Raw genomic sequence first — 14,351 nt, 5'->3', positions numbered from 1 at the left:
ATGGAGCCGGGCCAGGGTGTCCCAGGGCTTCCTATCCTGTCCTGTCCCCATGTCCCCTGTGTCCCCAGTCCCATTCCTGCTCACATGGAGCCCCCATTCACTCTGGGACCCCCTTGTCACCCCCAGTGCCTGGCACTGCACGTCCCCAGGGGTGGCCATGCGGGAAGCGCTGTCCTCATCCCCGTCCCTGTCCCCCCGGCTCCGGCGGTGGCTTCCCGGCTCCGGCCGCAAGTGACACGCGGAGATTTCCTGCCTCCCCCCGCGGCCGGAGCGCCCGGCGTGCGGGTGGCCCCGGCCTCGCACGTGTCCCCAACCCCTGTGCGCAGGGACAACGTCGCATCCCCATCCCCGAGCACGGGATTGGCTCCGTGTCCCCATCCATGTGCGGATGGATGTCCCCATCACTGTGCATAGGGATGGTGCCGTGACCCTATCCATGTGCACAAGGACAGTGCCGTTTCCCCAGCCCCCAGCAGGGACCCCTTGGGGACACCCAAGCATCCGGAAGAGGCTGCTATTAAATTACAGCCTTTATTCCCGGTCTCGGCAGCGTGATGATCACCGAGGTGACGCACTCAGCCCCAGTGCAATGCCAGCGCCGAATCCCGGTGCAATGCAAGCACTGAATCCTGATGCAATGCAAGAACCGAATCCTGCTGCAATGCAAACACTGAATACTGGTGCAATGTAAGCACCGAAACCCAGTGCAATGCAAGCGCCCAGCCTTGGTGCAATGCAAGCACCAAATCCCGGTGCAATACAAGCAGTGAATTCCAGTGCAATGCAAGCACCGAATCTCAATGCAATGCAAGCAGAGAATCCTGGTGCAATGCAAGCACCGAATCCCAGTGCAATGCAAGCACCGAATCTCTGCGCAATGCAAGCACCGAATCCCGGTGCAAGGTAAGCACCGAATCATGGTGCAAGGCAAGCACCCAGCCCTGGCGCAATGCAAGCACCGAATCCCAGTGCAATGCAAGCACCAGATCCCGGTGCAATGCAAGCAGTGAATCTCAGCGCAATGCAAGCACCGGATCCCGGCGCAATGCAAGCACCGAATCCCGGTGCAAGGCAAGCACTGAGTCATGGTGCAATGCAAGCACCGGATCCCGGGGCAATGCAAGCACTGGATCCCAGGGCAATGCAAGCAGTGAATCCCAGTGCAATGCAAGCACTGAATCCCGGTGCAAGGCAAGCACCCAGCCCTGGTGCAATGCAAGCACCGGATCCCGGGGCAATGCAAGCACCGGATCCCAGTGCAATGCAAGCAGTGAATCCCAGTGCAATGCAAGCACCGGATCCCGGTGCAATGCAAGCAGTGAATCTCAGCACAATGCAAGCACCGGATCCCGGTGCAATGCAAGCACTGGATCCCGGTGCAATGCAAGCAGTGAATCTCAGCACAATGCAAGCACTGGATCCCAGTGCAATGCAAGCAGTGAATCCCAGTGCAATGCAAGCACCGGATCCCAGTGCAATGCAAGCACCGGATCCCGGTGCAATGCAAGCACCGGATCCCGGCGCCGTGCACGCGCCCGGCCCCGCTCAGAGCCGCGCCTGGGGCTCGGGGGGCTGCGGGCGCCGCAGGCGCAGCCGGGACAGGCGCGCCAGGCGCTGCAGGTTGAAGGGCAGGCAGCGCACGGGCCGCGTCACCGCGATCTCGGAGAAGAAGGCGCGCTCGCGGGGCAGCGCCGTCCCCGCGTCCCCGTCCCCCTGCTCCAGGTCCCGCAGCACGGCCAGCACCTCCTGGCGCGCCGCCTGGCTCCGCAGCCCCCGCACGTCCAGCACCGCCGCCACGTGCTTCGTCCTGCGCCGCGGGGACGCTCGTGGGCGCGTGGCACCCGCCGGCGGCGCTGCCCGCGCTGGCATCCGCCCCGGGGATGGGACTTGGCCGCGGGCGCCCGGTGGCTGCCGGCCCAGGCGCTTCCCGGCCCGGAAGGGATGGGAATGGCGGGGGGGCGGGGGGGGGGATGCCGGGAAGGTCGGCGACGGGGACGGTCCCCATGGGGATGCGCCGAGCTGGCCGGCTCTGCGGGGACGCCGCGGGCTCCTGCCTAGGACACTGTGGGGACGTGGGGGTGCCCGGCCATGGGGCACACTGGGGGACATGGGATCTTGTCCTGGCCCCTATGGGTCCTCTCTGGTCCCCATGGGGCATGGGGCTGTCTTTGTGCCACCCCATTGCATGGCCCACTGGGGACATGGGCTCCTGTCCTGCTCCTTGTGGGGACATTGGTTCCTGTTCTGTTCCCTATGGGACATGGGATCTTGTCCTGGCCCCTATGGGGACAGGGGTCCTCTCTGGTCCCTATGGGGCATGGGGCTGTCTTTGTGCCACCCCATTGCATGGCCCACTGGGGACATGGGCTCCTGTCCTGCTCCTTAGGGGGACATTGGTTCCGTTCTGTTCCCTATGGGACATGGGATCTTGTCCTGGCCCCTATGGGGACAGGGGTCCTCTCTGGTCCCTATGGGGCATGGGGCTGTCTTTGTGCCACCCCATTGCATGGCCCACTGGGGACATGGGCTCCTGTCCTGCTCCTTGTGGGGACATTGGTTCCGTTCTGTTCCCTATGGGACATGGGATCTTGTCCTGGCCCCTATGGGGACAGGGGTCCTCTCTGGTCCCTATGGGGCACGGGGCTGTCTTTGTGCCACCCCATTGCATGGCCCACTGGGGACATGGGCTCCTGTCCTGCTCCTTAGGGGGACATTGGTTCCTGTTCTATTCCCTATGGGACATGGGCTCCTTTCTGGGCCTCTATGGGGACATGGGGTGCTCCCAGGCCGTGCCACCCCCCTGCAAGCCCCACTGGGGACACAGCACCCAGCTCTGGCCCCACTGGGGGTCACAACGTCCCCCCCAGCCCACGCCACCTCACTGCGGTCCCCAACCCGCCACCACAACCCGTGTCCCCGTGCTGTCCCCACCGCCCGCGGGCGCTCACCGCACGTCGGGGAAGTCGCGCGCCAGCACGGCCACCTCCATCTGCAGGGACGCCGTGTCCTCCAGCACCAGCAGCTCGCGCAGCCGCGGCACCACCGAGTCCAGCCAGGGCGACGCCGCGTCCTGCGCGCGGGTCGGGGACGCTCAGCGCCGCCGTCCCCACCGTCCCCACCGTCCCCGTCCCCGCGGCGCCGCCGCGCGCTCACCAAGCGCCCGAAGAGCTCGCGGAGCTGGCGGGCCTCGTCGCCCAGGCGCGCGGCCACGCGCGCCCGCATCTTGGCCGAGGTGCACACGAGGCGCGACTGCAGCAGCGGGCGCACGTACTCGATGAGCACCCGCCGGTGCACCTCGTTCACCAGCACCTGGCGCCCACGGGGGACAGGAGGGAAGCGGGGGGTCAAGGGGGTGCCCCCCATGCACGCGGCGGTTGCATGCAGTGGTTGCACCGTGGGCATGTGCTGGGCGCCCCTGTGCACCTACCGGGTGCACACTGTGCACGCGGTTGTTGCAGCCTGTGTGTGCACCACTTGCACCCCATGTGTGTGCCCCATGCATGCACCCCATGCACATGCCACTTACACCCCATGCATGTGTCCCATGCATGCACCCCGTGCACATGCCACTGGCACCCCATGCACATGCCACTTACATGCTATCCCATGCGTGTGTCCCATGCATGCACCCCATGCACATGCCACCCCATGCATGTGCCCCATGCATGCACCCCTTGCACCCCATGAACATGCCACTGGCACCCCATGCATGTGCCTCATGTTTGCACCCCATGCACATGCCACTGGCACCCCATGCCCATGCCACTGGCACCCCATGCACGTGCCCCATGTATGCACCCCTTGCACCCCATGCACATGCCACTGTCACCCCACGCATGTGCCCCATGCATGCACTGCTTGCACCCCCTGCATGCACCATTTTCACCCCTTGCAATCACCAGTTACACCCCATACAAGCATCAGTTGCACCCCATGCACGCACCAGTTGCACCCCTTGCAATCACCAGTTACACCCCATACAAGCATCACTTGCACCCCATGCATGCACCAGTTGCACCCCACGCATGCCCCAGTTGCACCCCACGCATGCACCCCACACAAACACCCCCCTGCGGGTGCCGGGTGCCCCCCGCTCACCTGGTAGGGCTCGGGGCGCAGCGGGCGCAGCCTCTGCGCGAAGCTGGTGAGGAGCAGCACGATGGTGTCGAAGGGCTCCGAGCTCGTCAGCCACTTGCGCTTCATCAGCTTGTGGAAGTAGGGCTGGAGGGGGGCAGCACCCATGGGCGACAGCCCTGGCACCCATGGGTGACCGCCCCCTGCACCCATGGGCACTGTCCCCTGCACCCCTGGGCACCAGCCCCGGGGATCCCATGGGCACCATCCCCAGTATCCTATGGGCTCTTTCTATAGGGCATCCATAGGCACCATCGCTAGAGCAAGGATGGGCACCCATGGGTCCAGTTTGGGGCCACCCGAGGTGGGACATCCATGGGCTCCGTCCGGTGGCACCAATGGGCACCACCCAAGCTCAGTCCCCAGGTGTGGACGGGCACGGTGACAACCCCATCCCCGTCCCTTCCGCGGGGGACACGTCCCTGTCACCCTGTCACCTCCCTGCCCGCGCGGGCACCTTGAGGTCCTCGAAGAGGCGCTGGGTGAGGACGTGGTTGCAGAGCCGCGTCACCTTGTCCAGGGTGGCGTGCGCCTGTCGCCGCGGCTCCTCGCTCTCGGCGTGCCCGAACTGCGCCAGCCGCTCCGCGAAGGCCCTGGGCGCGCGCGGTGACACCGGTGGGCGCGGGGCCGCGGTGCCACCCGCGTGTCCCCCCGGGGGGTCCGTCCTGTCCTCACCTGAACGGGGGGCAGCAGTTGACCAGGGCGATGGCCCTGCCGGTGGCACCGTCTGCGGGGGTGGCATCGCCAGGGGTCTCCAGGAATCGCTCCACTTTCCGCTGGAAACTGCAGGTGACGTGTCCCCACGGTGTCCCCACCATGTCCCCCCAACTCACCCCACGTCCTTCCGGTGTCCCCAACCCAACCCATGTCCTTCTGACGTCCCCATGCCCCCCATTCTCTTGCCCATGCCGTGCCCCCGCCGTGTCCCCTCGTGCCACCGCCAGCGTCCCCGTGCCCACCTGTGCAGGAAGGCCACCAGGACGCCCAGCAGGCTCTGTGCCATCGCCATGCCGAACTCGGGGGTGATCTGGGGCGCCCGCTCCGCGTGTGCCCGCAGCAGCTGCGGGGCCACCGGGGCGGCTCAACACCACGGGGATGGGCGCCCCGAGGGGCCCGGCCACCCCAGCGTCCCCATGGGCCACCCCGGCATCCCTATGGGGCACCCAGAGACTCTGGCATCTCTATGGGGTATCTGGCCACCGCAATGTCCCCATGGGGCAACTGGTCACCCTGGCATTGCTATGGGGCACCCAGTGACTGGCATCTCTATAGGGCGCCTGGCCACCCCAATGTCCCCATGGGGCAACTGGTCACCCCGGCATCCCTATGGGGCACCCAGAGACTCTGGCATCTCTATGGGGTATCTGGCCACCCCAATGTCCCCATGGGGCAACTGGTCACCCTGGCATTGCTATGGGGCACCCAGTGACTGGCATCTCTATAGGGCGCCTGGACACCCCAATGTCCCCATGGGGCAATTGGTCACCCTGGCATCTCTATGGGGCACCCAGTGACTCTGGCATCTCTATGGGGCACCCAGTCACCCCAATGTCCCTGTGGGGCAACTGGTCACCCTGGCATCACTATGGGGCACCCAACCACCTCAGCCATGGGGTTACTGGTCACCCTGGCATCTCTATGGGGTATCTGGCCACCACAATGTCCCCATGGGGCAACTGGTCACCCTGGCATCTCTATGGGGCACCCAGTCACCCCAATGTCCCTGTGGGGCAACTGGTCACCCTGGCATCACTATGGGGTATCCAACCACCTCAACATCCCCATGGGGTTACTGGTCACCCTGGCATCTCTATGGGGTATCTGGCCACCACAATGTTCCCATGGGGCAACTGGTCACCCTGGCATCTCTATGGGGCACCTGGCCACCCTGGTGTCCCTATAGGATACCCGGCCACCCTGACCTCCCCATGGGCCACCCTGGCATCTACCAGGCCACCCCAGTGTCGCTATGGGGCAGCCGGCCACCCCGTCGTCCCTATGGGGAGCTCCAGGCCATGTCCCCGGGGCTGTGTGTCCCCAGGGCTGGGGACAGCGGAGCGGGTGGCTCCTGTACCCCGATGACGCGGGTGGCCAGGCCCTCCTCGAGCTCGTCGCTGGTGGCCTCCTCGGCCCACGTGTCCTCGCTGAGCTGCAGCTCCTGCGCCACGGCCACCTCCACCTTGGCCTGGGGACACGCGGTGCCCGGGGGGACGCACAGGCTGTGGCACCTGTCCCCGTCCCCATGCCCATCCCCATGGTGTGGGGACCCCAGCCGGGTCCCCGTCCCAAATGTCCATCCCAGTCCCACCGCAGGGCCATCCCAGTGTCCATCCTGGCCCCCGGCCCCGTGCCCATCCTGGTCCCATTGTGTCCCCATTGTGCCGCCATCCCAGTGCCCATCTTGTCCTCCCACATCCCAGTGTCTATCCTGGTACCCATCCCATTCCCGTCATGGTGCCCATCCCAGTGTCCATCACATCCACATCCTGTCCCCATCCTGTCCCCATCCCATTCCCATCATGGTGCCCATCCCAGTGTCCATCACATCCACATCCTGTCCCCATCCTGTCCCCATCCCATTCCCATGCTGTGCCCATCCTGGTGCCCAGCCCATCCCCATGGCGCTGCCATCCCTGTCCCCATGGTGCCCAGCACAGTGTCCATCCTGTCCCTGTGCTGTCCCCATGCTGTCCAGCGCAGTGCCCATCCTGTCCCCACGCTGTCCCTGTGCTGTCCTCACCACATCCCCACGCTGTCCCCATCCTGTCCCCATGCTGTCCCCACCACATCCCCATCCTGTCCCCATCCTGTCCCCATGCTGTCCAGCGCAGTGCCCATCCTGTCCCTGTGCTGTCCCTACCACATCCCCATGCTGTCCCCATCCTGTCCCCGTGCTGTCCCCGTGCTGCCCAGCACGGTGCCCATCCTGTCCCCGTGCTGCCCAGCGCAGTGCCCATCCTGTCCCCATCCTCCCCATGCTGTCCCCATCATGTCCCCATGCTGTCCCTGAGCTGTCCCTACCACATCCCCATGCTGTCCCCATCCTGTCCCTGTGCTGTCCCCGTGCTGCCCAGCACGGTGCCCATCCTGTCCCTGTGCAGTCCCCATCCTGTCCCCATGCTGTCCCCATGCTGTCCCCACGCCGTCCCCATCCTGTCCCCACCTTCACGGCCGCGATGCAGGAGCTCTCGAGGCCCCGCTGGGTCTCGGGGTCCAGGAGCGGCCCCAGCTCCTGCTCCTGCAGCAGGGCCCCCACCTCAGGGTCCCCCAGCACCTCCCTGCGAGGGGACAGGGTCACAAGAGGGGGACGGGGGTGTCACGAGGTGCCACCATGCAGCGGGGAGCTGCCATGGAGATGCCACCATGCAGCAGGTGCCACCATGCACTGGCAGATGCCACCATGCAGCAGGAGGAAGCCAAGGAGATGCCACCATGCAGCAATCACCACGCAGCAGATGCCACCATGCAGCACATGCCACCATGCAGCAGGTATCACCATGCAGCAGATGCCACCCTACCGCAGATGCCACCATGCGCAGGTGCCATCATGCAGCAGATCCCACCATGTCGCAGTTGCCACCATGCAGCAGATGCCATCACGCAGCAGATGCCACCATGAAGCAGGTATCACCATGCAGTGGCAGATGCCACCATGCAGTGGCAGGTATCACCATGCAGCGCCACCATGCAGCGGATGCCACCATGCAGTGGGTGCCACCACGCCGCAGATGCTACCATGCAGCAGGTGCCACCATGCAGTGGCAGATGCCACCACACAGCAGGTGCCACCACGCCGCAGATGCCACCATGCAGCAGATATCACCATGCAGTGGCAGGTATCACCATGCAGCAGATGCCACCATGCAGCAGGTGCCACCACGCCGCAGATGCCACCATGCAGCAGATATCACCATGCAGTGGCAGATGCCACCACGCAGCAGGTGCCACCATGCAGCAAGTGCCACCATGCAGCAGGTATCACCATGCAGTGGCAGGTATCGCCACGCAATGGCAGATGCCACCATGCAGCAGGTGCCACCGTGCCGCAGATGCCACCATGCAGCAGATGCCACCATGCAGTGGCAGGTATCACCATGCAGTGCCAGATGCCACCATGCAGTGGGTGCCACCACGCCGCAGATGCCACCATGCAGCAGGTGCCACCATGCAGTGGCAGATGCCACCATGCAGCAGATGCCACCACGCCGCAGATGCCACCACGCAGCAGGTATCACCATGCAGTGGCAGGTATCGCCACGCAATGGCAGATGCCACCATGCAGCAGGTGCCACCGTGCCGCAGATGCCACCATGCAGCAGATGCCATCAGCCAGCAGATATCACCATGCAGTGGCAGGTATCGCCACGCAATGGCAGATGCCACCATGCAGCAGGTATCACCATGCAGTGGCAGATGCCACCACGCAGCAGGTGCCACCGTGCCGCAGATGCCACCATGCAGCAGATGCCATCAGGCAGCAGATATCACCATGCAGTGGCAGGTATCACCACGCAATGGCAGATGCCACCATGCAGCAGGTATCACCATGCAGTGGCAGATGCCACCATGCAGCAGACGCCACCACGCAGCAGGTGCCACCATGCAGCAGATATCACCATGCAGTGGCAGGTATCGCCACGCAATGGCAGATGCTACCATGCAGCAGGTGCCACCATGCAGTGGCAGATGCCACCACACAGCAGGTGCCACCATGCCGCAGATGCCACCACGCAGCAGGTATCACCATGCAGTGGCAGATGCCACCACGCCGCAGATGCCACCATACAGCAGATATCACCATGCAGTGGCAGGTATCACCATGCAGCAAGCGCCACCATGCAGCAGATGCCACCATGCAGCAGGTGCCACCACGCCGCAGATGCCACCACGCAGCAGGTGCCACCATGCAGTGGCAGATGCCACCACGCAGCAGGTGCCACCATGCAGCAGATGCCCCCTCACCGCGGGTAGCCGTTGGCGTGCCAGTCCAGCAGCGCGTAGAGGTCGGGCGCGGGCAGCGGCCGCCGGGCCATGGCGGCGAGCTGCAGGGCCAGCGCGCGGTGGTAGGCGCGCGCGTAGACGCCGAGCGCGCCGAAGTGCGCGGGGTAGACGGGCGCCACGTGGCGCCGCACGGCGCCCATGTCCCCGGCCAGGCGCGCGCCCAGCGCCGCCAGCCGCGCGGGCAGCGGCGTCCCCGAGGCGGCGGCGGCCACGCGCTCGGCGGCCGCGCGGGCCACCGCCTCCTGCCAGCGCCGCCGCAGGTGGCCGCGGGGACCCGCGCGGCGCCCGTCGGCCGCCTCCTCCCGCTGCAGCACCCGCACGGCCGCGCGCAGCGGCGGGTACGGCCGCCCGGCCGGCACCGCCTCGGCCACCACGGCCCAGAGCTGGCCCTGCAGCGCCTCGTGGAGCAGCGCCACGTCCCGCGCCTGCCGCTCGCCCGCCGCCGCCGCCGCGCACTCCGCCTCCAGCGCCAGGATCTGCTCGTCGGCCGCCACCAGCTCCCGCCGCTGGATCAGCTCCAGGATCTCCAGCACTGGCACCGAGGGGCGGCGGGGGCGGCTCCGTGTGTGCCCGGCGCCCCCCGCCTCGCCCGGACACGTGTCCCCGGGTCCCCATGTCCCGTGTCCTCCAGGTCCCTCATTCCCATGTCCTCCTGTTCTCCATCCCACATTCCCCATTGCCGTGTCCTCCATCCCATATCCCACGTCCTGCATCCTCGAGGTCCCCATGATCCCACGTCCCCATGTCCTCCATCCCATATCCCATGTCCCACATCCTCGAGGTCCCCGTGTTCCCACATCCCCGTGTCCTCCATCCCATATCCCATGTCCCACACCCTCCTGGTCTGCTTGTTCCCATCTCCCCATGTCATCCACCCCCGTTCCCATTTTCCCACATCCCCATGTCCTCCATCCCATATCCCACATCCCGCATCCTCGAGGTCCCCATGTTCCCATGTCCTCCATCCCATATCCCACATCCCACACCCTCCTGGTCCCCATCTCCCCATGTCATCCACCCCCATTCCCATTTTCCCACGTTCCCATGTCCTCCATCCCATATCCCACGTCCCGCATCCTCGAGGTCCCCATGTTCCCATCTCCCCATGTCCTCCAACCCACATCCCACGTCCCACACCCTCATGGTCCCCGTGTTCCCATCTCCCCATGTCCTCCATCCCATATCCCACATCCCGCATCCTCGAGGTCCCCATGTTCCCACGTCCCCATGTCCTCCATCCCATATCCCATGTCCTCATGCCCCCCATGACCTCCACGTCCCCACGCCCCCCATCCCCATGACCTCCACGTCCCCACACCCCATGTCCCCACGTCGCCACCCCCCTGTCCCCATGTCCCCCGTCCCCTCCTCACCCGACAGCGGCTCCCTGCCACGCGCCTCCTGCCTCCGCCCCTCCTCTCCGCCGCCGTCCCCTTCGTCCCCGCTGTCCCCGAGGCCACCGCGGGGTGGCTGAGCCCCGTCGGGCCGCTCGGCCACCGAGGACCTGCGGGGACGGGTCCCCAGCGCCAGGCGCAGCAGGGACCCGCGCTTGCCGGCCGGCCGCTCTCCGGCCACCTCGGTGCCGCCGCCGCCGCCACCGCGTCGCTGCCAGCGCCGCAGCAGCCCCGCGTCCTCGGAGCGCCGCCGCAGCCCCCGCGCGCGCCCGCCGTCCCCGCCGTCCCCGTTGGCCTTGGTGGCCCCGGGCGAGCGCCGGGCACGGCCGAAGGGCGCCAGCCCCACCAGGCGCTCCAGGGTGGCCCTGCGCCGGTAGCGGCTCTCGGGGCTGGCGGCGAAGGGGTCCCCGGCGCCGCTCTCCTCCTCCTCCTCCTCCTTGCACGCTTTCTTCAGCAGAGGCATGGCCTGGGGACAGGGACACGCCGTCGGGGAGCGTGCAAAAACCCCCGGGGAGCGTGCAAAAGTGCCAGGGAGCGTGCAAATGTGCTTGGCGTGCAAAAGCTCTTGCAAAAAGCTCTTGGAAGCGAGCAGAGGTGCTTGGGAGCGTGCAAAATCCTCGGGAGCGTGCAAAAAGCCCTTGGGAGCGTGCACGCCGCTCCGGGCACATCCCGGGCGCGTGCACACCGCTCGCGAGTGTGCAAATCGGCCGGGTGAGCGTGCAAACCGCTTGCGGACGTGCAAAACCAGCTTGTGAGCAGGCAACCCCCTCCTTGGAGCGTGCACCCCGCTCCGTGCACATCCCCGGCGCGTGCAAACAGCTGGCGAGTGTGCAAGCCCCCCCGTGAGTGTGCAAGACCCCCCCGAGGCGCGCACACCCCACCGCCTCCATGCAACCCCCCCCCAAAACGGGCAAGGCCGGGGGGGACCCAGGCGTCCGGGGGGGACCTCAGAGCCCCGAGGAAACGGCCCCCGAGCCGGGCAGGAAACAGCTCGGGGTCCCCCCAGGTGCCACCCGGACCCCCCCGGGCACCGGGGGCTCCGTCCCCAGCACGTTGGCACCACCCGGACGCCTGGGCCCCTCCGGTTTGGTGGCGACGGCGGGGGTGTCCCTGGGGTGTCCCCGGGCGCCACCCCCGGCGGCGCTGGCACGGCTCGCGGGGGGCGCGGGTGGCCTTACCGTGGCGGCGCGCGGTGGCAGCGCGGCGGTGGCAGCGGTGGCCGCGGTGGCCGCCCGGGGGGTTTCCTGAGGAAGCGCCTCCCCGCAGCGGCCTCCCGCCCGGGGCAGGGTCAGGATCCGCTGCGCCGCCACCGCGGGCGGGGGGGGGTGACAACGGCGGGGGGGACGGGGACACTGGTGCCACCACCCCCAGGGTGCCGGGAGCGCGTGTGGAGCCGGGCACACGTGTGTGTGCACCGAGGGGTGCACGTGCTTGTGCACACGCGCGTGTAGGGGTGTTTGTGTGTGCACACGCGTGTGTGTGCATGTGTGCCAATGGGTGTGTGTGCCAATAGGTGTTTGTGCATGCACACACGTGTGTCTTTGAATGCATGTGTGCCAATGGGTGTGTGTGCATGCACACACGTGTGTGTGTGTGTGAGTGTATGCATGCATGTGTGCCAATGGGTGTGTGTGCATGCACACACGTGTGTCTTTGAATGCATGTGTGCCAATAGGTGTTTGTGCATGCACACACGTGTGTGTGTGTGTGAGTGTATGCATGCATGTGTGCCAATGGGCGTCTGTGCATGCACACGCGTGTGTCTTTGAATGCATGTGTGCCAATAGGTGTTTGTGCATGCACGTGTGCCAATAGGTGTTTGTGCATGCACACACATGTGTGTGTGAGTGTATGCATGCACGTGTGCCAATGGGTGTCTGTGCATGCACACGCGTGTGTCTTTGAATGCATGTGTGCCAATGGGTGTTTGTGCATGCACACACGCGTGTGTGTGAGTGTATGCATGCATGTGTGCCAATGGGTGTCTGTGCATGCACACGCGTGTGTCTTTGAATGCATGTGTGCCAATGGGTGTTTGTGCATGCACACACGCGTGTGTGTGAGTGTATGCATGCATGTGTGCCAATGGGTGTCTGTGCATGCACACGCGTGTGTCTTTGAATGTATGTGTGCCAATAGGTGTTTGTGCATGCACACACGTGTGTGTGTGAGTGTATGCATGCATGTGTGCCAATGGGTGTCTGTGCATGCACACGCGTGTGTCTTTGAATGCATGTGTGCCAATGGGTGTTTGTGCATGCACACACGCGTGTGTGTGAGTGTATGCATGCATGTGTGCCAATGGGTGTCTGTGCATGCACACGCGTGTGTCTTTGAATGCATGTGTGCCAATGGGTGTTTGTGCATGCACACACGCGTGTGTGTGAGTGTATGCATGCATGTGTGCCAATGGGTGTCTGTGCATGCACACGCGTGTGTCTTTGAATGTATGTGTGCCAATAGGTGTTTGTGCATGCACACACGCGTGTGTGCGAGTGTATGCATGCACGTGTGCCAATGGGTGTTCGTGTACACACACGCGTGTGTGCATGCATGCATGTGTGCCAATGGGTGTGTGTGCATGCATGCGTGCGCGCCAATTGGTGTTTCTGCACGCACGTGAGTGTGAGTGCATGCATGCACACGAGTCTTTGTGCACACACACACACGTGTGCGCAGGGATGTTTGTGCATGCATGCATGTGCACCGATGGTGTTTGTGCATGCACATGCGTGTGTCTTTGAATGCATGTGTGAGCACTGGCACGTGTTTGTGCATGCACACACGTGCTCGTGCTTGCACACGTGTTTGCGCTTGCACACATGTGCTCGTGCTTGCACACACGTGCTCGTGCTTGCACACGTGTGTGCGCAGTCGCTCGTGCTCGCACACACGTGTGCTCCTGCAGGCCATGCGCGGGCCTGCGCACACGCGCGTCCCCGTGTCCCGTCCCCGCGTGTCCCCGCGTGTCCCCAGGGCCCCACGTGAGGCCCCGCCCCCGCGCCTACGTCACTCCCCCTCCTTCCCCGGGCACTCAGGGGTTAACCCGCCCCCGGGGCGGCTCCGATTGGCTCCGGCGGCGGCCAATGGCGGCGGCGCCCCGGGAGGGGCCACGCCCCGCGGTGGGCGGGGCCGCCCGGCCCTTGTCTCCATGCGCCGGCGCGGCCAATGGGAAGGGGCCGCGGCCGCACCCGGCCGCCGCAGGAGGGCGCTGATTGGCTGCCGCGCCGCGGGGGGGCGGGACGGGCCCCGCCCCTGACGCGGGGCTTAAAGGGCAAAGCGGAGAGGGGGGCGCCCCCCAGTGTCCCCAGAATCCTCCGATGTCCCCGTTGTCCCCAGTGTCCCCAGGGCCCCCCGGTGTCCTCAGGACTCCCAGTGTCCCCAGTGCCCCCAGTACTCCCCAGTTCTCCCAGGATCCCCAGTGCTCCCCATTGTCCCCAGTGCTCCCAGTATCCCCGAATGTCCCCAGTGCTCGCAGCATCCCGCAGTGTCCCCTAATGTCCCCAGTGCTCCCGGTGCCTCCCGCATTGTCCCCATCCCTCCCCACGCAGCGTCGCGCGCGGCGCCTTTAAGGGGCGTGGCCGAGCGGGCCCGCCTTAGCCCCGCCCCCTCCGCCCCGCCCCGCCCCTCCCGCCGCCGCCGCCGCCGCCGCCGCACCGGGCCCGGCCCCGGCCCCGGCCCCGCCTTTGTGCGCCCGGCCCGGCCATGGGCCGCCGCTAGCGCCGCCCGGAGCCGGTTCGGGCCCCGGTCCCGGTTCGGGCCCCGATTCCGGTTCCGGCCTCCCCCGCCGGTGGGGCCCGGTGCCGCCGCCGGTGCGTGACG

General features: G+C 66.2%; 1 protein-coding gene across 1 annotated transcript; it reads right to left on the bottom strand.

The window, feature by feature from the left end:
* Positions 1-1,545: 1,545 nt before the first annotated feature.
* On the bottom strand, positions 1,546-10,992 carry LOC148594142 (exocyst complex component 3-like protein 2). Its single transcript, XM_088527721.1, has 11 exons — positions 10,509-10,992; positions 9,097-9,667; positions 7,298-7,412; positions 6,209-6,319; positions 5,094-5,194; positions 4,810-4,917; positions 4,592-4,727; positions 4,099-4,221; positions 3,154-3,309; positions 2,949-3,070; positions 1,546-1,807 (listed from the first exon to the last, which is right to left on the bottom strand). The coding sequence occupies exons 1-11, from the start codon at positions 10,990-10,992 to the stop codon at positions 1,546-1,548; spliced, it is 2,289 nt and encodes a 762-aa protein (XP_088383847.1).
* Positions 10,993-14,351: the final 3,359 nt, after the last annotated feature.

The sequence above is a fragment of the Tinamus guttatus genome, unplaced genomic scaffold (genome assembly GCF_059628265.1).
Source record: "Tinamus guttatus ecotype Peru unplaced genomic scaffold, ASM5962826v1 Tinamus_guttatus_pri_ptg000289l, whole genome shotgun sequence".
NCBI lineage: Eukaryota > Metazoa > Chordata > Aves > Tinamiformes > Tinamidae > Tinamus > Tinamus guttatus.
Note: the sequence above shows the minus strand (reverse complement) of the source record. Positions and strands in the feature narration are given on the sequence as shown.